This window comes from Octopus sinensis, linkage group LG2 (assembly GCF_006345805.1).
Source record: "Octopus sinensis linkage group LG2, ASM634580v1, whole genome shotgun sequence".
NCBI classification, from domain to species: domain Eukaryota; kingdom Metazoa; phylum Mollusca; class Cephalopoda; order Octopoda; family Octopodidae; genus Octopus; species Octopus sinensis.
Window position 1 is genome coordinate 109761343 of NC_042998.1, and position 26308 is coordinate 109787650.

The window sequence follows — 26308 nt, forward strand, 5'->3', positions numbered from 1 at the left end:
CATATATATATATATATATATATATATGTATGTATATATGTATAGTAAAGCCTATTTGCCAACACGATGTGGCAGCCCTGCGATGGACGATGTTACTAATTTTTGTTCCCGGGAAAACATGTTTTCCAGCTGGCTACCGACACATGGTCTGTGTCTGTATACTTTGAGCAGGCGAGATCAGCGACTGCGTGTCGCTTTAAAAATATACACTGTTAAGAGGGTCGAATGGCTGCCATCTCTAACCGGCGATTGTTCTGTACCGAGGAAAAGAAATAACCCAGAAACCGTTGGTCTACAGGTATCGCTAAGGCTAGAAGGGGAGCAATAGACTCCCTTGCTCACAGTATACGGACACTGACCATGTGTCAGTAGCCAGTTTTCCCGGGGATAAAAAGTAGTAACATCATCCTGCTTAGGACTGCCACTCGGTGTTGGCAAATAGACTTTACTGTATGGTACTGTTACTATATATTTCTCTCCCAGAGATTTAAAACTAGTTGTTTTTCCCTTCACACGCACGCGCACAGAGAGAAAGAGAGAGAGAGAGAGAGAGAGAAAGAGACACACACACACACATACACACACACACACTCACACACACACTACATATTCTAGAATTGCTTCTTCTCCACACTTTGATATACAGACACCTTTTACTGATGTATATCAAAAATGTTGATTAATCTGTTTTCAAGAGAAAGGACATTTGTATCACTGCATATTGTACAATCGTTCTGATTAATTTAATTTTAAATCTGCTCTCTGTGGCATATCTTCATAATTCTTATTTGAATATAGTAATATTATTTTTGGGGGGAAACATGAACTGGTAAAGTCAGCTAGTAGATTTCTCTTACATTTCTATATCATGCTAGGTCCGTCACATTTAACTGTCTACAGCTTAAAATTTTTTTTTTTATTAAATAGTCATTTTGCTATACATTCGTGTCTATTCCGGTTTCATGCACCAAGAATCATATTCATATGATTACTATGTGACTCTTCTATTATTGCTAACAGCTTCGCACACTGGACTTTTTCTCTAGAGTTATATTTATATGAATATTCTTTCACCACCAAATAATTTGATTTATCAGACAATCGAACAGATATTCTGATACCTAACGTTATATCATATCAACACATAGATATGCTTGCATCTCTTTTTCTCTTTTTCCATTTGTCTAAAGACCTATTTAATTACCTGTATATATATATATATATATATATATATATATATATATATATATATATATATATATATATATACATACATACGTATACACATATGCATACGTATTTATGCATATAAATAAATATGTATATGTATTTATGTGTGTGCGTCTATATGTGTATGAGTAAGTAGAGAGACCGATACTTTGGTAGATTAATAGATATATAGACGGAAAAAGGGACTGAAAGATATGTACATTTATATATCCACGTATATGTGCTTGTGCACATGAAAAACGTTTTGTATAAGAATATCTGTACGGCTGTCTGATGAATGAAATATGAATGATGCTTGCATAATACATACAAACAAGCATATATACATTCATACATACATATATACATATATAATTACATGCATGCATACATGTATGTACGCATACATACATACATGCATGCATACATACATACATACGCACAAGTGTGTGAGCGTATATACATGTATATATTTATGTATGCGTTTTTTCTATGGGTTAAGCAAAGAAATATTGGAAACATCTTTTTTTTTAGTGCTTCAGTGACAGGTAAGAAAAATGGGGGGGGGGGGGTGTTAACACGACTCATGGCACCTTCTGAGATAAGATACTTGGTCTAAATACTTGTAGCATCATCTATTCATGTAAAAACACGTGAAGACCAGGTTACGGTGTTAACCTCGGCGAAGGGTTTCACACTCTCACTTGGCGAACGAATACCACAAAAATTAAGCTGATCATTAACACAGTGACAAAGCTTCTTCCTATGACCTTTTCAAAACATACTGAAGATATATAAAACTTCCTCTTTTAACTGCAAACAAAGTCAGAATACTCCTAAGCATGACTATGAATTTTGCAAAATTAATTCTTATTTCGTTAAAATTATCTCCCCTTTTCTGTGACACATACTACCGATTTTCGCCAGATATTTATTTTCCTTCTCCACTTCAAAGAGAAATTTCTTTTAACCAAGATATTTTTTCTGAGTAAGTTATTCAGTATATCACTGTAATTCATTTAAATACTGAAATGCATGACCATGGCCAAATGGCGTATTTTTTTACCTTTAGTTCCTTTTATTTTCTATGTATGAGTAAAGACATGAATGTGTGAATGTGAGTTAATTTGTGTATATATTTTAGGATATGTTTGCCTATATGTGAATATGCATAGTTATTTTGTATGTACGAATGTGGCAGCATTCATGAAATGGATGTATATCTTGCTTTAGTATTCTTAGAACAACATTCTTACCTTGTGCAAACTGGTATAACGTATCAATGGTATGTTCTCTTGAACATTAGATTCTGTTGTATTATTTACTTGCTTCCGCTAATATGTATACAATGTGAAGTAAAGTATCAGTCAAGTGCCACATCGAGTACAATTCAATTGAATATTTCTTTGAGTAAAATGTCTGACCTTGTGACAGTTCTAGAAATCAGTAATTTTCCGACGTGACAGTTTATTTGTTGAAATCCTCTCAATGAACACCATTTCTACTGACATTAAGTTTGAGGAAAACGTTGATGTGAAGTTTCAGCCTTTTGCAAAGTTAAATGCGTGAAAGAAACAGCTACAGATAGTAAACGAATAGGAGTTGAAAAGGAGTCACAGTACGAAAGTATTCTCGTCACATCAATACATACATACATACATACATACATACATACATACATACATACATATATATATATAAATATATATATATGTATGTATATATACATCCTCCTAATTCCCCCTTCTCTCTCTCTCCCTCCCTCTCTCTCTCTCTCTCTCCCTCCCTCTCTCTCTCTCTCTCTCTCTCTCTATATATATATATATATATATATATAGACGAAGGCTTGGTTGTGTGGTAAGAAGCTTGTTTCACAACCATATGGCTCCGGGTTCAGTTACACTGCGTGGGACCTTGAGCAAGTTTCTTCTGCTATTGCCTCGGGTCGACCAAAGCCTTGTGAATGGATTTGGTAGACGAAAACTGAAAGAAGCACGTCATGTGTATATATGTATTTATATTTATGTGTGTGTGTCTTTGTGTTTGTGTTCGTCCTCCCACCATTGCTTGACAATCGATGTTGGAGTGTTTATGGCCCCGAAACTTAGCGGTCCGATAGAATAAATACTAAGCATAGAAAGAATAAGTTCTGGGGGCGGTGCTCCAGCATGACTGTAGTCAAATAACTAATATATATATATATATATATATATATATATATATATATATATATATATATATATATATATATACACACACACTCTTCTACCTTTTACGCGTTTCAGTCATTTGACTGCGGTCATGTTGGAGCACCGCCTTTAGTCGAGCAAATCAACTCCAGGACTTTTTCATTGTAAGCCTAGTACTTATTCTATTCGTTCTCTTTTGCTGAACCGCTAAGTTACGAGTACGTAGACACGCCAACATCGGTTGTGAAGCGATGGTGGGGGAACAAACACAAACACAAAGACACAAATATATATATACATATATACACAGGACGGACTTCTTTCAGTTTCCGTCTACCAAATCCACTTACAAGGCTTTGGTCGGCCCGACGCTATAGTAGAAGACACCTGCCCAAGGTGCCATGCAGTAGAACTGAAGCCGGATCCATGTGGTTGGGATACAAGATTCTTACCACTCTGCGACGCCTGCGCCTATATGTATATGTATATATATATACACACGCACACACATAAACACATATACAAGTGTAGACAGACAGACACATACACACACATACATACACACACACACGGATTGTTGCCAAGCTGGCACACCGATATAAAGGGTTTGAGTCAATTATGGCGACCGCGTTTAGTCCGGTACTCGTTTTACCGATACTTCTTTATCGAATGGCTGAGTTCACGTACTGAATTTCGACTATTCAGAGAGGGTGTATATTCTAAAACGCATACACACATCTCTCTCTCTTTCCCTCTCTCTGTCTATATACATCATCATCATCATTGTTCGACCGTGGTCGAGACAATGGAATTTACCATGCTACGCCAGACTTCACGGTCTATCATGGCATTACGGAGGTCCTGTTGCTGGATGCCTGTATCCCTGGAGATTACATCAGGGTAGGAGAGTGTGCGCCCTCTGGTATTGCGAGTAGATAGCTTCCAGAGGAGAAGAGTAGAAATTACTTCTGTTTCAGCTCTACAACAATGTCCAGCAAACTGGACTCTCCTACCTTTCACAAGAGATGACACAGGTGGTAGTTTCCCATATATTTGCATTTTGGTTGGATGGCGCTTCCACGAGAGATTTTGAGCTCTCATAAGGAGGCGAATGTAGGTTCCATCCAACCGCCTCTCAAGCTTCTTTGATAACGTCCAGGTTTCTGAGCCATGTAGTAGAATTGGTTCGACTGTGGCTTTGAATATTTCAAGTTTGAAGTCTCTACTTAGATTTGATGACCAGTCTATATACACTGACACACACCCACTTATTCCCAATATTCTTTTATGTGTTTCAGCCTAAATGTCGTGGCCATGCAAGGACACCGTCAGTACATATGTACATGTATACAAACATACATTGAGATATACATATAGGTTACTTGGGTATGAAAATAGTTTGGCGTCAGAGACCATGTAATGTTACTGAATATAAAACACACACACACACACACAAGCGCGCGCGTACGCACACATATGTACATATATGTATATATATATGTATATATGTATGTATTAGAAGAAATGAGGTACTCAGAAATCCGGATGGTTTTATATTTACAGATATTTATTAGTATGTTACATGTTTTTATACATCATATATAATATATTAGCGCTTTCGTCCATTCTAGTGGAGTCTTCAATTTGAAGACTCCACTAGAATGGACGAAATCTGTAAATATAAAACCATCCAAATTTCTGAGTACCTCATTTCTTCTAATATATAATACCTGTACATTATCTCCAAAATTTCTAATATATGTTTGTATATACACACACATATACCGCACACTTCCACAACATTATTCACTTATAATGTGTCAGTAATATTGAATATTGATTTCAAATTTTGACACAACGCCAACTGGCTCGGAAGAAGAGTCTAGTCGATTACATCGACCCCAGTACTTGACTGGTACTTATTTTATCGACCCTGAAAGGATGAAAGGCAAGGTCGACCTCAGCGTGATTTGAATTGAGAACGTAAAGCCAGACGAAATGCTGCCAACCATTTTCCTCAGTAATGGTAATGATTCTGCTAGAACGCCGCCTTAATCATATTTGATATTCATAGAATGAGACTCCGGGGACAGTGTTCTGCTGAATATGTTTTGGTTGATTTTATACATCAGCAGATTGAGAAAGAAAACTTATCGTTACTAGAGTGTTAATTATATTCGACGTTATTTCGTATCACTCGCAACTTCTAAAACCAAACAAACGCACTTATTTTGATTTGGATGTTTCATATTAGAATTTACTCTCGTGAACTTTAAAAAAATACCTACGGCTAGAAGAGTAATTGGAGAAGCCACTTGCCTCTCTAAAAGTTCACTGGACGTAATTTAAACTGTTGTTATTAATGAATATCTGTGTACAGTCGACCAAAGAAACAGACCAAACAACCCTTCAGGCAAGATGAGCCTCACATGACAAACATATATCTGACTTTTGTTATCTTTCATGCTAATATCTCTCTCTCTCTCTCTCTCTCTCTCTCTCTCTCTATCTATCTATCTATCTGCGTGTCTGTCTCTATGCATACATGTATGTATGTATGCATGCATGTAAGTGTTTATCTGCCTGTCTATGTATGTATGTATGTATGTATGTATGTATGTATGTATGTATGTATCTATCTATCTATCTATCTATCTATTTATCTATCTATCTATCCATCTATTAACTTATCTATTAATGTACTTGTACGTACATAGCCGTTTCTTATACATAGAAGTACATTCATCTTGACTCCCAAACTTGGAAACGTATGGAGCAAATTTCAACCTTTTTGTAAAATATTAACACAACTCAGATTCTTTCTCTCTCTCAACCTCATTCTTCAACACTTTTCCATCTCTTTCATTCCTCCCTTCAATTGTTATTCTCCCTACATTATATTTCTTATAACGATTGCCAACACATTACAGCTTGTTTTCAACTCCTCATCATTGTCGAGGTTATCCAATTAGCTGTTACTCTCATTTCTTACAATTGGTTAAGGACTTACCTGTATTTTAGTGACGTATATCGGTTTATTAAGGATGATCCACGTGACTGTTTCCTGACAACCAGGTTGTGTTAGTGACCCTTCATATGTCATATAATGGTCAGTCTTTGGGATGATATCGGCAAGTAGAACTTGGCTAATGTTTCTTTTCTCTCCTGAAACGATAAAAAAAGAAGTCAGCAAACACAATGCACTTTACATAAATGTATAGATACAGCTATCTATCTATCTATCTATCTATCTATCTATCTATCTATCTATCTATCTATCTATCTATCTATCTATCTATCTATCTATCTATCTATCTATCTATCTATCTCTCTGGACAGACAGACGCAAGTCAAATGGGCTCCACGTAAGTTGGTATTTTTGTACGTTCAAAAGTGTATATTGACAAATATTTTGTGTTTAAAAGTTGTGCAACAACATCCACTGCAAACCTTTGATAAATATCTACACAAAATTTTGCCCCTTGTGGGCAAAATTTAAAAGAAAAAATTCTCATACCCTTCGTGGTTTCATTTAGCCATTTTATTTCCAAAATGGCCACTGGTCACCACGAGGCTGAGGTGCAAGTCAAGCGTGACGCAGAGACAGAAAAACAGGATGCTCTGTTAGCATACGCTGAACCTGACAACAACACCACCTCCACCACCATCAACATCGACAACAGCAACAAATACAAAACAAAGGTCGCAAGGCCAAGCACCGTCAACACCATCAGTGAGTCCACCACCAACACCGACAACAACACCATGGCAGAATCTGCTACTAAAACTGCTATCCCTATTAAAGACATCGCCACCAATAACAATACCAACATCACCATCACCGCCACCAAAGACCGTGCCGTCAATGCTACTAATACCACTAACACCACCACCGTCACCAAGAACGACAATACCAACAACAACAACAACAACAACAACGACGACGACAACAACAATTCCCTTCAACCACTGCTCACTCCATCACCAACAAGTGAAAAAATAACGACGACAAGCAAACGAAATGCCGAAATTTGCGCTAATGCAGGACTAAATTACGCAGGCAATTTTCCACCCCTTGCTAGTTGCATAATCAGCAACCACAAACCTACAACCCACACCCCTGCCATCAACACCAACACCACCGGCAGTAACAACAATAACAAAACAACAACAAACTTCGCCGAGGCAATAAAAGAAAAGGTAACAAAAGTTTCGTTTACTACACAACAGATTAAAGATTGCAGAAACCTTATTACAAATGAAAACGGAAAAATACTCTTACACATACCCCAACACATACTGAATGAGGAGAAAAAAAAGACAATTGTATATAAAATCACAAATAAAAAAACTAAAAGTCCAGAAAAGGCAAGCACAGACAAAGTCGAAAAGTGCTTACGCCCTATCTGGGGATACAAGGATTGTGTGACTTGGGCGAACAAGTTCGCACACGTACAGGTGGTTTTTCAGAATGAAGAGTTGGCGAAGAAATTCTCAACGATAACCCTTCATTCTGATGAACTAACGATGACACCGAGTTACCTCGGCCAGAAGGTGACGAAGGTCATTATCAGTGGTGTCCCCCAAGTGACTACAACACTGTGGATAACATCCGCCTTAACATCCGAAATGGAGGACTTAAACATCCTAGATATCGGTGTTTCGGAAAACAAGGACTGGCTGGGAAAGAGAATAGAGTTCCTCTTCCACATAAGTCAAGAGGACATAAATAAAATCCCCACCCACGTACATCTTGAGGATGGCCGCAAGTTATACGTAGTAGTCGAGGGCAGAAGGCCACGATGCTATACATGTGGCAGTGAGGCACACCTCAAAAAGGAGTGCAAATCTGCCGCAAAATTACAACAACAACAACAGCCACAGGAAAAAATCACAAAAGCCAGCATTATTGCCCACACCACAATATGGACAGCTAGTCAAGAAGCTGTATGCGGAAATGCAGGAAAAACAACAAAGAACAAGCCAATCCAACCAAACAACACCAATACCAGCGCCAAGAACAGAATCATCACCACCAACAACAAATAAACCAATTCCAACACCAAGAATAACAACGAAGAAGACAAGCACCAAGGATGTAGGAGAGACAATAACCACAACAAACTCCCCAGCAACACCCTCCCCGCGCACCACAACAATATCTACAACCGCACAAACACACCCAGACGCTTTACCCTTGCCCCTGCTGATTCGTCAGACTTTTCATCTAACGATGAAAGTTCGACAGAATGGCAAATAGCCACAGGGGGTAAAAGAAAAAGATCAAGAAAAACCAAACAAGAAATCCCAACCAAAGCAGGGAGATACCTGAACCCTGAAAACTCCATACACAACAAAACAAGCACCAACACCACAAAAACAATGCTATCAGCGATAGACACCAAAGACTCCAAACTAATGGAGTACATCACAGGATACACAAACATTTGTGAAGATGACTTTAAAAATAGCAATCATCCACGCACTACACCACCCAAACACATCAAAATACTACACATCACACAAACACAACACCACAAACTCAAAGCCCTCTTCCCAAATGCTGTAGGGGGTTTCCAGAAATATCTGTCCCAAAAACTATATAAAAACCTCCTCGAAGACACATCAAAGAACGAGGAAGCCAAAACTTTCGACACAAGTAAGTAACTCTCTGTACTTTCATTTGTGTGTTTTAAAGCACACACCCCAATAGAATCATGGTCAAGATTGGTTGTGTGAATGCGCGTGGCTTGGGGTCTCCTTGGAAACAAGGATACCTCCTAAATGACATCAAGTCACATGACTTGGGAATCATTGCCATAAGTGAGACCAGACTCCACGAGCCACGGGCCCTAAAGTCCATGTTTGGCGGACAGTTTAACATTTATTTCGCTCCCTGTCTGCCGAGGATGGGCGGTAGTGGCACCGCGGTACTTTTTCACAAGAGCCTGGATCTCGAAGTCAAGACGGTATTCGTAGACCCGGAGGGTAGACTGATCGTTCTGGATGTTGACGGCAGCAATGGGTGCGCGTTTCGACTCGTATCAGTCTACGCACCGCCCTTAACAGGTCGGGCGGATTTCTTTCGACGTCTAGAAGTATTCTTGGGAACGTCTCGTCCTTTAATCTTAGTGGGGGATTGGAATGCTACCTTGGACACGCATGTAGACTACGTGGGTAGAGACAGAAACAGAAGGGGATGCAAATGCCTCAGAGACCTGCTCAGACGATTCCAACTGTCTGACAGGTACCGACTCGACCACCCAAATGCACCAACGTGGACATGGAGCAACCGCAGTGGGTCGTCGAGATCGTATCTAGATAGGATACTGTGTAGGACAGTAGACAAGGATAACTTAGGATGTCCACAATTCCACACAGTCAGCTACACGGATCACAAATTGGTGACGTGTACGCTAGACTTAGATAAGGCACATAGACAGGGTCCTGGGTACTGGAAACTGAACGCATCATTCCCGTCCAGACAAGTTTTCAGAGACCGGATTAGCACACTAGTAAAGAGGCTTTGACGGGAGCCATCATCAACAACAAATGGTGGTTTGCCCTCAAGAGAGCAGTAAAAGCAGGAGCGATTAGGTACAGCAAAGCACTAGCCATAGATAGAAATAGAGTAGAGAGTGAGCTAGTTAAGAAGCTAGAAGAGGCAATTAGAAGCGGCATCGCATCCGACGTTTTGGCGGCGAGGTTGGCCCTCGACCAACACTTCAACGCCAAACACGAAGGATGTGCTGTCAGAGCTAGGATGCGTGCTCTAAGGAACAAAGGTGTTGGAGCCGCGAGAGAGGCGCGGGTGGCAGAGGCGCAACAGGGCAACAAAGCCACCATTCGGTCACTGGTAGATGAACAGGGGCGCGAATTGCTCGAGCCAAGTAAAATGTGTGAGGCCTTTCAGCAGCATTTTGCCCGACTGTTCGGGACGAGTGGAGGGCAAGAACGTAGGGTGGACTTCAGTGCCTACCTACATATCCTGCCACGACTCTCGACAAGAAAGGCAGGGTGCTGCGATAGCAGGAAGTGCAGGAAGCGATAGCAGAATGCTCGAGGGACAAATCACCGGGTTTGGATGGTCTACCCTACGAGTTTTACAATTGTATGCCAGACTTGTTTGGAGACGTCTTGGCAGCGGTATCCTGCAACTGGCAGCAAAACGGGAGCATACCCGGTTTTGTGAGTCGAGGAGCTGTAACTCTGCTGAAGAAAGATCCAAACAAGGGAGACATTATAGATAACTTTAGACCAATCACGCTGCTCAATGCAGACCTGAAAATTTTGACAAAGGTGTTAGCCAAGAGGTTGGCGCTTGTCATGGAGAAACTGGTCGACAACGCACAAACGTGCGCCGTGCCGGGCCGGAGCATCCATGACAACCTCCATCTGATGCGCTACATCATAGACAGGGTAGTTAACGAACCTGGCATGGGTGGGGCCCTGATCAACTTGGATCAATCGAAAGCCTTTGATAGGGTAGACCATCGATACTTGGGGGCAGTCCTAAGAGCGGCTGGTTTCGGTCCCGTCTTCCGCGGCTGGATAGCTGCCTTGTACAGAGGCATCAGTTTGGTAATTCGCGTAAATGGACATCTATCGAGACCTTTCGACATTGCACGTTCGGTCCGTCAGGGATGCCCCCTCTTGGCGCTTCTATACGTATTGACTCTTGAGTCACTACTGCGGAAGCTGGCGACTCTAAGGGGCATCCCGCGAGAATTGGGATGCGGGACGAGCGTGTCTGCATACGCGGACGACGTCACCGTCATAGTGTCAAGCCACGAGCACATCGAGCGGGTCGGCGAGACACTGAAAGACTACGAAGCGGTGACAGGAGCAAAAATCAACCGGGAAAAGTCAGTGGGCTTGCGGCTCGGCACCTGGAGAAGCAAGCCCATGCCGTCCACCAGTACCTCCGTCGTGGGACGCTGGACAGACGGCCCGGTTGAGTTGCTCGGGGTCTGGTTCGGTCCGGACCTCCAAATGGAGAAGAACTGGAACGAGATAACGAGTAGGGTGGTCACTCTCGCCCAGCAATGGGCCGAGAGGAAACTGTCCCTAAAAGGTCGGGCGGAGGTGGTGAACGCGTACATCGCGTCCATCATCTACTACCGCCTGACCGTCGTACCTTGTCCCGACCCTACCATCACCAAACTAGAACGCATCCTCTTCTGCTTCTTGTGGAAAGGATGCGTCCCGATGGTCAGGCGATCCATTTGCTGTCAACACCCGTTAAAAGGAGGGCTGGGCATGCCGTGGTTGATGATGCGCAGACACGCGCTGAGACTGCGACATCTCCGGCTCTATGTAGACGACGGTGAACAGGTGTGGTCGCCGTTTGTGAGGCACGCATTCCCGCAACTCGTCTCCATGACCGAACTACAGTCGTGGATCAAAAAGAGGCCGAGGAAGGGCGAATGGCACCGCGAGTGTCTCGTTGCTCTCAAGCAACTCTGCCGTCCCGGGTTGACCTTGAGTGACTTCAACACAACCAAAGCATTCTATAGGGGATTAGTGGAGGGGAGGTACGACGACGAGCTCGGGGCAAACCTGGGCGTCGACGAGGAATACCTGACCCGCCTGTTTCAAACGACTTTCGGCCCGGGACCTATGGACAACTTCCAGAGATCCCTGGCCTGGCGGTGCTACCGAGAAGCGCTACCCGTTCGGGATAAGCTCTATAGGCACGGCTCGAGAAATACGGGGCCGACCTGCCCGAGATGCGGGCAGAGCGACGAAACCGCTCTGCACGAAATCGTGCAGTGTCCAGCAATTTCCGACCTGTGGGCTTATGTCGAACGACTGCTGTCACGTGTGGGACGTGTCGGTTTATCAGCCGAGTCTATCGTTAATATCGTCACGCCTCCTTCCTTCAAACGGGAAGGAAGAGCTATTTTTATCATACTTGTGGCTATGGCGAAAGAATGTATCTGGTGGACGCGCCTGAAAGGATTAGAGACAAACACTTTCCTCTCTGGTCAATCTCTCATCAACTTCTTCAAGGAAAGTGAGAGTAGAGAGGCAAGTTTTGTCTAGTGAATGTTTTAAAAAAAGATGGGTGAATGTAGCAAGGATGGCACGTATGAATGACGAAGCCACATTGACTATGATTCTATGAACCATAAAAATTAATACAGAGAGTTGCTTATTTGCAAAAAAAAAAAAAAAGAAATATAACATGTGACTTCATTGACCGAGGTTACCGTGGTCTTTTCCGTAGGCTTTTCTTTCCACGGGTAAACCTCACCTGTCCTCCCCTTTACACTTCATATTGACATTTCTGTGATAACGATCCCTATTATTCATCCCCCCCTTTTTTTTAACCCCCTCCCTTTTTTTTGTCCTTTTTCTTTCCTTTTACGATCCCTTTTGATCGAAAACCACCACTCTCTTTTTTTTTACCCCCAAAAGAAAAGCTCTACCTTGTAATTTGTTCTATCTGTGTGCAGCCCTGTGTGGCTAATAAAGAAACATATCTATCTGTCTGTCTGTTCATCTGTCTGTCTGTCTGTCTGTCTGTCTGTCTATCTATCTATCTATCTATCTATCTATCTATCTATCTATCTATCTATCTATCTATCTATCTATCTATCTATCTGTCTGTCTGTCTGTCTGCGTGTCTGTCTGTCTGTCTGTCTGTCTGTCTGTCTGTCTGTCTATCTATCTATCTATCTATCTATATCTATCTATCTATCTATCTATCTATCTATCTATCTATCTATCTATCTATCTATCTGTCTGTCTGTCTGTCTGCGTGTCTGTCTGTCTGTCTGTCGTCTGTCTGTCTGTCTGTCTGTCTATCTATCTATCTATCTATCTATCTATCTATCTATCTATCTACCTACCTACATACCTACCTATTTTAGCCTCGGGCAAGCACTTATCTGATGACTGTAGGGAGCTTGTCTCCCTTGTCAGTCATTAGATAATTGCTTGCCAGTGGCTAATATTGTTTTGACGCTTATTTCTAGCACTGCTGGTTCTGACTTGCACACTTAGTCACTTTAGTGACGATTGTATATCATGTGTGTGTGTGGCCAATAAAGGAAGTTATATAATATAATTAGATAATAAACCGTATGGTATACACCAAGTAGCTTACCGGTAAAGCACGTTCACTTCCACAGTGTTCGTTTGCTATTTGATTAATGAGACGGAAGATTGAAGATGCGAAAATGTTTATTGATCACTACATTTGTTTCGACCTATCTTGCATCGATCCCTCACGGGTCGGATGCTGAACAACTGATACCCCACCCGTGGGGGATCAATGCTAGATGGGTCGAAACAAATGTACTGATCAATAAAGATTCGCGTATCTTCCACCTTCCGCCTCTCCCTCTCATTATATATATATATATATATATATATATATATGTTCGTATACATCTCTACATATACCTCCGGTAATACTAGGTATTGCATAAAATGCTAATCCTGCAATAATTTTATGTATACAGGAAATGAAACACACGTTGGACCGATCGTTTCAGTGAGAGCTAGCTGGTTGCATTTCGCAACAGCCCTAGGTTTTTGAAGCTGTTGCGTACTATTTCAGCTGTGCTGGTGTTCTGTGTTTCACTTTTAGCTTCCTACTCCTTCCTCTTCACTTATTCACATATTCACCTCTCTAAGATTAGTGGTTCCGTCAGATCGCGCCATATCAGTGAGTGCTCATGTGTTTATCTACCTGTCTGTCTCTAACTTATACAGTATTAACCCTAGTGTTCTCCACAGACAGGGTTGTGACTCTATCCACCAAATTTCGCGCTATACATAAACTATCTACTTTCAATCACATATGCAGATGACATATTCATTCGTCTCTAAAGCTCTGTATTGAGGCGTCATTGATATGCAACTTAGATATTTTATAACAAATCTTCACTGTTGCCATGATTAAAGATCTCAAATACAGCTTCCAACGGAGTTATATCAATCAACATAACAACAATACAAAATCACAGCACATATCAAAAACAACTGTGCAGAAATCCCGGAGACTTCCTCTACGTTCCCTTTCAGTCCTGAAAAATACATCAGACCGCGTCAATTACCAATGTTCCGCAAAGATCAGGTGAGATCCATATCTCTGTGACGTATTGCTCTGTCACACACGGTCAATCTATGATGGCTATATGAAGCGAGTAAAATATTAATGGGACAAAGCTTCGCTCTGACTTAAACTTCTTCGACAACGGGCATTTTTCTTTATCCGAAAAATGAGTGTCTCATATAACAATTGAAATCGCAACTCTTGTGATGCTTGTTGATTTTCAAAACACATTCAAAAGCGCCCAAATCAGCTATAGAAGACCGACAGAAATGTAAAAGAAACTGCCGCCGCTATCATTCAACTCTCAAGCATCTTCGTATGGAACTGGTCCGGCAGAAGTGATAGTGGAATATACACTCTTTTAAAACGTTTTAAAGCTTCAGTTAGAAAAGTCATCCCACAGGTAACGGAGAGCGTTCGATCTATGTCCATTAGTATAAAGTTACTTACAAACAATCACAAAACTCAGCATGAAAACATAAACAGAAACTAAAACTAAAACAAAAGTAATAAAAATATGCCGACACTTAGACTAACAAACACACATTCGCTCATATGTATAGACACAACTATACCCCAGTTAAATCTTCACACAAATATTCAAATACCTATTTATATCGTTCAAAAGGAAGAAAACTAATTGCACAAGGAGAGAACATTGCACAAGGTGAAAGACTGACTAAGCGAATTAATTAGTTAACAATAAAGAAGTGAACTACAACCACCGCCTGCATCTTTAATTGGCAGAATGACTCTAGGAAAGTATAACAGTAATACATATGTATATGCATGTATGTGTGCATGTATGTATGTATGTATGTGTGTATGTATGTATGCATGCATGCATGTATTTATGTATGTATGTATGTATCCATGTATGCATGTATGAATGTATGAATGTATGTATATATATATATCTGCCTTCGTCTTTTGTTTATTTTCATAAAGCTTCCCGTTATATATATATATATATATATATATATATATATATACATACATATTCATATATGTACATATACATAGATGTGTATATATATATTTGTGTATAAATGCACAAACACATAAAGTAGTAAAGTGGAGTAGAACCCATTGATATAAGAAACAAGCTGCAGTAAATTGCAGATTATAGGATAAGATAGAGAGTAGATTCAAAATGCAAATATTGAGGATGTTTCTCGACTATTTTCTCCATCATAGAACGAGAGTCTGACAAAATACAATGGACACATCCTATTCGAATCGCCTTACATAAGTGCAGGTATTTTAGCAACTGTTTTGGAGGAAGCAGAGCATTGGAGAGAGTAAACATGTTTGCTTACTCTGAACCCCTGCTACAACTTTTGTGATGACAGGTGAAATTCTGCGAAAAGCTGATTAACGGTAGTTGGGATATAAGGAATACTAAGTACATATGTCAGGGTCAAAACACCAGGCTTATATGGTGTTATCTATGAGCTTTGGTGATACATGCAGGTATGTTCCCAGCTGTGGACGTAACTATTGTATTAACTGATATAGTTTATTAAAAATTGTCACATGTTTGTGGAGTAACTATTCCTCTACATAAAGATAGTACTCTCCATCATAAGCGAGGCATTTGAACCATCGTTTAACTCAACTCTCGAATCCTCTTTGAAAAATTTAGGTATCTACCGTTGTATTCATTCTTTCAGGGCTACTTTTATATTATCAAATTATTGTCTCTAGAAAGTGTCCTTCTTTGGATCGAACAGGTAGGAGTCAGAAGGCGCTGGATCCAAGCTCTACGGGGGATGAGGCAATTATTGACAGCGCAATTTGTTGAATGCTTGATTTGCTGTCAAAGATATGAGAAGTTGCACTTCATCATAGTGAGTGTGGATAATTTTCAAATCTTATTCGGACTCTTCCTCCCAAGGCTTTCTCTAAGCTGTTTTAGTGTCTCAATGTACCTCTCACTCCTGTCTGTATAACCATGTTTCAGAAAATCAAGGAAAATGACCTCTAAAACGGTTACCATCACTTTCTGTGCCTATTGCTAACTCTTGAACTTAGGCTTCGGAGAAAAGGTATGTCAACCATTCCATAGACTGTAACTTCGCGCTCGCGTCATAAAGATCCGCTCACGTTTCATCACCTGTCACCAGGTCGGAAAATCTTGTCTTCATTTATTTCAAAATCAGAGCGGACTTCGTGTGTCAAATCGTCTTTCTTCCTCAAATAATGTGTCAATTGCTGAGGTACACTCTTTACACACAATTTTCAATACCCAAAGTCTTCCAACATCTTCTATAACGCTCTGTGACCATAGTCCAGGTGGGGAGCAAGCTTACAAATTTTGACTCGTCTTTCCAATTTGTCTACTCGCTGGCGATTTGTGTCAGTAGACACAGTTGATTGTTTCTTGTTGCCTAGTTTGTTTTCAGTGTTAGTTGCCCCTTATTTAAAATGTTTCATTTTGCCAATGTCATCTCCATAACGAAACTGTAACCTATTTATGGATAACAGAAGGACTGTGCACTCCTTCGACAATGACGGTACGTTGCTTGAACCTGTTATACACCTGCAATAAAGAACAGGAAGTGTTATTATAGAGGTAGAGTTACTCAAACACTCAAAGCCTACATGCAATTTGAGCTACTTGCACCAATTCTTAAAAAGACATGCGTTCTTTTGCATTACTTTCGGTATATTGTCTTAACAAGTCCTTTGTTGTTTTGAGATCATGAAATGTGATTAAAGAGAGATTTGGTTACTCTTCCCAACTAATAGAATAAGCACGTAGTGATTCCTTCGTTGGACTTTACATAAATATGTAATTAGATTAAGTAAATAAATTACGAAGAAATATAAATAATACCTTAGCTCTAGACTGGAATCCAACTCTTCACATTTGTTAAATACCAGCATTGTACATAAATCATATTTTATAATCAATCAACTCCGTTTATGTTTCGGCTGGCTAATATTTTGATTAGTGTCTGGACGTGTCATATTCCCTTATTACATACTGCTACACTAATTTTAAGTTTCAGATCTGTCAAACATAACCAATGTTTTATTTGTTTTAGTAACGTCCAAAAACTGTACAGAACTTATATTGTTATTCAAGTCGTAAACGTCTAGTTGCAAGGCTTGCTATACATAGCAGCCAAAATCTCGTTAAATCATGCTCTGCTATCTAAAAATAATAACTTAGACAGCATTTAGATAATACAGCATTTGATATATGATATCTGAAAGAAAATAAAATTAATAAAGCGAATTGTCATGATTGGAATACTTTTGATAAAAATCTACTAAATCGGAGCCGATTCGGGGCTAAACATTACAATAACTGGCGGATTAACTGTTGAAAACTGACGTCAGTTTACTTCACAATCCCTTCAGTATAACCACATTATAGTGAGGTAACTATGTTACTGGAACATTTGTTACCACGAGATGTTACCACGAGATGGTCAGATGACACACCAAAGAAAGTGTTGTATGCTTCACAGTTGTGACATCTGTTAATCCACTTTTTGTTCATGATAAGATAGTCTAGCTAAGCTTTGAATCCGTTTGGGAAAGTATGGGTCAACTTCTTTCCCGGTCTCTTCTGAAAATAAGTGATCAGGCATTGAAGTTTGTTTTCTTTTTGTTTTGTTTTCTCTTTTGTTTTTTTTTTATTTGTCAGATTACTCTTTAGCATCTGGAATGAACAAACTTTAGTTTGGAATGAACAAATTTTAAAAATTACATTCGCAATTGAGAAATCAGTAAGCTGTGGTAGATAATCGATTTTGATGCAGGTTATTCCTCCTCTTTCACCAATAAATTTAACTGGAAATTTTCAGCTATATTCGTAAATAATACAACGACAACTTCGCCTGATACATCAGGAAGCAACACGCTGTCTGTTATATTGAGGGACCATAGTCGCTTGAAAAAGTTATTCCATTCAATTGGTATATCCCCAAACCATTTAAAGATTTTGACTTCACCTTCTCATATTGCAGTCGATATTCATTTGAAACTTATATAAGTGAATGTATTTCACATGTGTACATACTCATACATATTCCCTCCCTCCCTCCCTCCATCCATCCATCCATCCATCCATAAATGCAAACTGCCATCAACAGCTGACGTGCATGCATTGAAGATAATCTAAAATTGCTTTTGGACATTTTCCTCTAAGTTTAGGCCAACCTAACTGTATTTTTCCTTCAACAGAAACACTTTTTTTGCATTTTTCGGATAGGATTACATCTCACAACGAGTGATTTTACTTTTACGATCATGGCTGACTTTAATAACAACAACACCGATACCAATATCAGCAGTACTGCCAACATCTGCAATTTTATCAAATCTACGAACCATTCTGGTCTTAGGAAAAGATTCCTTTGATGGCTATATCAAGCGAGTAAAAAATTAATGGAACAAAGCTTCGCCCAGACTTAAACTTCTTCGACAACGGGCATTTTTCTTTATCCGAAAAATGTGTGTCTCATATAACAATTGAAATCGCAACTCTTATGATGCCTGTTGATTTTCTAAACACATTCAAATGTGCCCAAATCAGCTATAGAAGACCGATAGAAATGTAAACAAGCTGCCGCCGCTATCATTCAACTCTCAAGCATCTTCATATGGAACTGGTCCGGCAGAAGTGATAGTGGAATATACACTCTTTTAAAACGTTTTAAAGCTTCAGTTAGAAAAGTCATCCCACAAGTAATGGAGAGCGATTGCATATGCTGTTAGAAAAATCTTCAGCAACAATATTTCAAGGAGACAACCTGCTTGAATTTCTGTTTATTTTGGCACTAAATCCACTGTCATTTCATACTATACAAATCCTTTGGTTATGTATGCAAGTCTGCAACAGTAAGATGCACCAATATAACTCATAATTTCTTTGCAGACGAATTTATACTGTAAATCTTGTAAATATCGAGAAACTTGGATTTAGTAACATTTTCAGTGAACATTGTATTGGAACATGTCAGAAAATTTTGGTATTTGATAACTGAAAACAGAATAACTGTCTTCCAGATCCAAATCTTTGCATCAGTGGTCTCTCTCTGTATCCTCTGTTCTGCCTAACGCATAGTTCTTGGCGAAAATATGTGAACAACTTTAAAGTGATCAAGGAATATTACACCGCATTTTAAAGGTATGGTGGTCGGACCTTTCCATGTACAACAATACGATAACTGAAAATGCATTTGCTGTAGTAACATCTGGGTAGAGAAACAAGACAAATACCTTCTGCTCATCAGCTTGATTAGTCTATAGAGAGAATGCACTCCATAGATACTAAACCCCATAAGATCCCGATATCACCTGAAAGCTTCCACAGAAAGAATAGTATTGACAGAATTTTTCTCAGAAGGAAAGAGCAAGAGACTTAGGATCGATGCAGACAACCTTTGATTGTGAGATGACATCACTCAGATAACCTATGATAAAATGCAGCTTTACAAAAAATTTACATTAACCGAGCACTTCAAAGTGATCAGAAATAAATATCCTATGAGTGGTCGGTGAGCTCAAAAATACTCACTTTTCGACTATACCCTATGCGATCCCTAAATTACGTGACATGTGCACCATGATAAAAAGCCGCAAGAAAGACAATCTACACAACAATACAGTTTATGCAGTTGTATATTTCATGCAAACTTGACGATGATACTAATAGTTACACGAGGAGTATCCTCTCATAAACTTATAATCGTTATTTCACGCCACGTTTCGAAGATTGTGCATTTTCAGAACAAAAGAGGCGGTCAAAGCCTTAAACCCACAAGGTGCGGCCAAGGCATCGACTATGTCACATTTCTGGAAAATATATTACTACCAGCAGCTGCCTGTGATATTGATAAAACGATAAACAATGCCACCTGAAATGCCGATGCTAAAGAGTAATCTGACAAAAAAAAAAAAAACCAACAAAATAAACAAAAAAAAAAAACAAAAGAGAAAACAAAACAAAAAGAAAATAAACTTCAATGCCCGGTCACTTATTTTCAGAAGAGACCGGGAAAGAAGTGGACCCATACTTTCCCAAACGGATTCAAAGCTTAGCTAGACTATCTTATCATGAACAAAAGTAGGTTAACAGATGTCACAACTGTGAAGCATACAACACTTTCTTTGGTGTGTCATCTGACCATCTCGTGATAACATCTAAACTTCGTAGCGCTTCCATAACCTTATAAGCACATCCATAAGTGGTACTATCTCCGGACCAATATTGCAGTAAGTTTGCCTTTCATGATGTATTTGCATTAAGTATGATATACAGATGGTTATTTAAATTTAATACTGCTTCATTTGCATATATTTTTACTCAGTCACGTGGCTATTCGCAACACCAGTGATTGTTTATTTATTGTTTTCTTATTTTTCTATGTTGGTAGGGATACATTTCATCTTAGTATGCGGTTGACTGTAAATGCATGCTACGATTAAATGAGATAAATAAGCAAATCATTCAGTGTTTAATGTAGTGTATCGCGAAATTTCACTTGTAAAATGTACGTTCAAGTACAATGTTGCACACACTGAGGAATTCATAATCAGGGATGAACAGAGTAAAATGTATATGCATGTGAGCCAAACAGAGATTAAAGAGACAGTGTGTTAAGTTGGTTATTTACTGATTCTTCATATGTACAAAGCTTTAGCCTCAAGCCAGCAGAAAAAATAATAAAAAGCATAGGAATATGAAAGATCAAGTTGCATCTAACTAAAATTCCATAATTTCAACGACAAATATAAATCGTCACTCAGTTCCAACCTTATTTGAAAATATTTGAGATAAGTCACTTGTCTGAGGATAACTTCCTAGGTGGAGCCCCAGAAAAAAACGTTTCGGGAGCTGCCTCTCCTGTGCTTACTAAATCATAAAAGAAACATATGCATTCAGAAAATATTTGAATGGTTCTACTTACCTTTAAAACGAATATTTTCAAACTCTTTTCCTATCACATCAAATTCATTTCCCGTTTTTTCACTAAGCTGGCAAACAATAAAAGAAATATGAAACAAAACTTGATCTTTTTCAAAAGCAAGTGAAAGGCAAATAGGATATCCACAGGCATTTATGTATTTCTAAAATCATCCTAATATTTAGAAGTACAAAATTCCACGACTATTTATGCACCCATGACAAATCGCATCTAATATCTGGGTCTTTGATTGTGAATTTTCACTAGGCTTTTCAAGGCGAAATGTAGCCTGGCCTAACTGTAGTTTTAAAGTTCAAATAAATAAAAAAAACAAACAAACAAAAAACATGTTTTTAAAGAATTGTGTGTAAATTGTGTAATGCTTTTTTGTGTGCAACATATTTTCAGTCAGTAGGGAGCTTAAAGATATAAAGTGCAAAGAAACACCAGGGTCTTAAAGAAAGTAATGTTTGGATTCTGACGGAAAATACTTGCAGATATGAAACTGGAATCAACAGCAGTTTTCTCGTTGCCTTGAATATTATTAGACTAGTACATACATGTAATTCATATGTGTGTGTGCGTGTGTGTACGCGTGTGATAATGAATATGTATATGTATACACACACACACATAAATATGTATGTATGTATGTAGATATATGTGCATATGTGTATAAATATATATGTACATATACATATATAGGTATGTATGTATATTTATACGTAAATATAAGAGAGTTACCGTTAAGTGGTTAACTCTAGTGCTAGAAATAGCTCCTTATTCTGGTGTGCTAGGCCACTTGATGTTAAACTGATGGTATTATTAAATTAATATCTAATTTTTCACCCTCATTTATGAATGTATGTATATTTATACATATTCATAGCTATATATTTGTGTGAATGTTAATATACTTACATGTATCCCAGTTATACAGAATGTTCATAGTCACGCATGCGCATTCGAATTCCTGTTATGTGTGTGTGTTTCAGTATTTGTATGTGCATGTATGTATATGAGTGTGTGTGTGAATGTGTGTGTGTGTGTGTGTGTGTTCATGCAGTTATATACATTTTGCATATCTCGTATACATGGCCTTTATTATTTTTCCTTATATGACACCATTTTATTTTTTCCTTCTCATGTCCAGTTTGCTCATTTATATTTTGGGAAAAATAATGCAGAAATCATCGTCTTGGATTTCCTATCATTCTATGTAGTAATTCCACATATTTACTCATACACAATTCTTAATCATTCATGTCTCACAAAATCTTGCCAATGCAGCTTCAAACTTACAGTCACCATCTATTTATGTCGAATAAATTATTTACTGCAGTTCCCATAATGTGTCCTTTTCGAGAGGACTTAACACGCTGCTTTTAATATGATAAAAAAATTTAATGCTATATATAAAAACTTTAATGCTATATATATATATTCGAACAAAGTAGGTGTGTTACTCCGACATTGCGAAAAATAATGCGACACGTACCTTACAGATCGCAATGTAACATCAAACATTGTGAAACATCGGCTTCGAACTTATATATGGCATCTACGATGTCGAAAGTTGCGATTACTGTTCTGTTGCTTTTATATAAGATATATATATATATATATATATATATATATATATATATATATATATATATATATATGTGGAAAAAAAGTCAAGATAGAAAATGCTGAAATAATTTTATAAAAAACATTTCAGTATATATACACACATACATATGTGTGTGTATGTAAATCCATATATATCTAATATGCAATATTTCATCCATTATACTATGTTATACATAGAAAACACAGGCACGCACATATATTCATGCTTATATGATTGTCTTTTAGGGCATTACTGTTTGTTTCAAATATATTTATAGAATGTAGTTTTCTTAGTTATTTCCACTCTTACATATTTGGTTATGTTTACTTGTTGTAAATCTGCCACCATCAACTGTCGTTTACTGCTTGCGTTTTAACGCTTCTACAGCAAGGCACATAATAGTTATGAGCGCGAATACTGAAGGGAGCGACTCAACTTAAATCTGGCAATTGCGTGACATGCTGGATATTCAGGATTATTAATCATGTTCTAGTTCAGCAACCTTAAATATGGCTTACATATATAAAGATGTAAATGTTGTTTAAGCATAAACATATGTAAATATGATTTAAGCAATATAAACATATATGTATGTTTTCACATATTAAAGTCAATTTATTCGACCTGTAACATCAGGTGAATACTTCCTATTTTGAGAGGAAGAAATTATTATCAGCGTTTCACCTATAAATCAAAATACGGTAATAGTCAATATTAGAGAGCTGTAATAATATAAATGAACGTTTAGGAAACATTCACAGCGCGTTTCTAAAAGACAGAATGTAAAGTAGGACACATGTTGCTAATTATAATCTCCCACGACAGTTTCCTCTTGCTTTAATATCTGTCAGAAAATGACAAGTTATAAGCCTCAATAGTTATCATTTGATCACAGAAAGTGATTCGACGAACAGTACTAGTTAGCAATGTAGAATTAGCTCTACAGAAATTGGTGTAACAACGCGTGGTTAGAGATTATATGTCGTGAAAGAAAATGAAAAAGAAAGTATTATGAATAAACCATATAGAAATAGGCAGAAGAAAAGAAATAGATGGGAAATAAATCTGTTGTGTATTTTTTGCCAAATTTTAGCAGCAATAATGTCGTCTTCATTAAATTATATCGCATTCCACACCAATAGATCAATTATTATTGTATCGTTATATTTTCAGTTGGTCTTCCGACATATATCAGTAGGTTTCCTCTTAATTGGTTGTCATATTTTAGAATTGTTTTTATTCCTGAAAATATTAATAACCGGAGATTGTAGCAATATATGCCAAGGAATCTAATCGGAAACATCACTTGTGATATTAGTGTTATAGCGTATCGTATTAGTCAAATTCCACCTTAAAGATTAACCATTATCTCGTAAATGTCAGATAGCAATAATGTTAATTTATGAAGATGATGTGATTTGTTTTAAATATTTAGGGAAATGATAAGAATTTGTATCCGATTTTTAAATGAAAGTAGATGCCCGTCTTTATTTACGCTGTGATACTTGCAGTAGTCATTATGAAATAGATAATGAATAAGTAGTTCATTTATGAACTGAACAATAATTCAGAATGAAGCATATGGATTGGTGTGGTAACCATGTACGTTTTATATATGCTGTACGTTATATATAAAGTGTTGATTCCATTATACTAAAACATCATATTCCGAAGTTAGCTAAATGCTTTTTATTTGAAATTTTTTAAAGACTTCTATATCATAATAGTGAATTTTTATTTTTCAACGACCTTTAATATCACCGTTTGTGAATAACAACGTCGCTGGTTTAAAATCTCAATGGATCACTTACTAGTTTACTGTATGTATTGTGAATTAGAATATCTTGTCTGTGCAACTCAAGCAGAACGATTACCACAGGGTGAATAAAACTTACAAAGGATTGACATGGACATATATTGGGAGGACATATATTGAGAGGAATAACAACCCACATAGAGACAGACTCAATCAAATGACTATAAAATGAGCACAGACAGAAAGAAAATCAGTTCTCGTCTGAAGATCTAAGTGACATGAAACTCGATTCACGGAGAAAAGCATTCTAGGTGATGATGAGGATAATATTAATACTATGCGGATGTATGTGTCTGTATATATATATATATATAATATATATATATATATATATATATATATATATATATATATATATATATATATATATATATATATGCGTGTGTGTTGCTTAGTGTGTATACCTTTCTCTTATGTGCATGGTGGGGAAGGGAAATCGTTGCTGTTTCAACGAAAACACATCTGATATATTTATTCTGCATTTATGATATAAAATAAGTAATAACACACACACACACACACACACACACCACACACACAAAAAAACACACATACACACACACACGAAGACACAGACGCACACGCACAAGCACGCACACACACATACATGTTCTCGAACAGACATAATGAGTCAGTAATTTTAATATTGTACACATTCTTATTTAGACATATCAGACTAGTCATGCTCAACTATCTAAAACATAAATATATATATAATCATACATAACTATTCCTAACAGAGATATATTTAGCTATCTATTTCATACATATAACTCGAAAGTAAAAAAACCGCAGCCAATACAATTATAACAAATGTTAAATGACAACGATACATACACCATGTCGATTGAGTTGTAGATGAAGCGTGTTAGTGGTGAGATATAGATGTGCTGTAATTTAATTTGTTTTTAAATATTTAAATACAATTGTGTATTAAGAAGTTCCCTTTATGAACAAAAAATCATTACACACTATTTTTGATTGTAAAATAAAGTATTATACAAGCAGAATACACAAAAATATTATTAAGATAATACGAGTCTATTTAATTCTCTCATAGAAACATCTTTGTAGCTAGGGACGGTTAATATGTTTTCTGTTTCTTCACTTGCTTGGTATGTGTGGTTCATATCTAATTGTTGTACAATGATATACACATTGCAGACATCCATCTGTATCTTAATCATCAGCATGAAGTTTGTCTACACTTGATATGTATAACAGACAAGTGCTGAAGCTGCCTTCCCGATCATCTTGTAAATCTCTGTGTCCAAGCGGAGGTCATCAATGATGGTAGATCCGAAATATATAAGTTAATGGACGTCGATGGTAATGACCACCAGTGCCTCTGCAAGCTGTTCCCGGACGTTTGTTTTCTTCAAGCTGATAGTTAATCCGAAATCTAAACAGACACGAGTTTGGAGGTACATCAGTGATTATAATCCATACTGGTTATGGATTGCAACTGCTGCACCATCAGCAAACACTTGTTCT

At 37.9% G+C, this 26308-nt stretch overlaps 1 protein-coding gene across 7 annotated transcripts in view; it reads right to left on the reverse strand.

Annotated features, from left to right (window-relative positions):
- LOC115225598 (putative carbonic anhydrase-like protein 2) overlaps positions 1-26308 on the reverse strand; it is a 615762-nt gene that overhangs the window by 119196 nt on the left and 470258 nt on the right. For all 7 annotated transcript variants that reach the window (XM_036498909.1, XM_036498897.1, XM_036498895.1 and 4 more), the window contains 2 exons: positions 21390-21456; positions 6409-6563 (listed from right to left, as the gene is read on the reverse strand). In XM_036498909.1, the coding sequence (XP_036354802.1) occupies positions 6409-6563; positions 21390-21456 (222 nt within the window). The remainder of the gene's footprint in view (positions 1-6408; positions 6564-21389; positions 21457-26308) is intronic.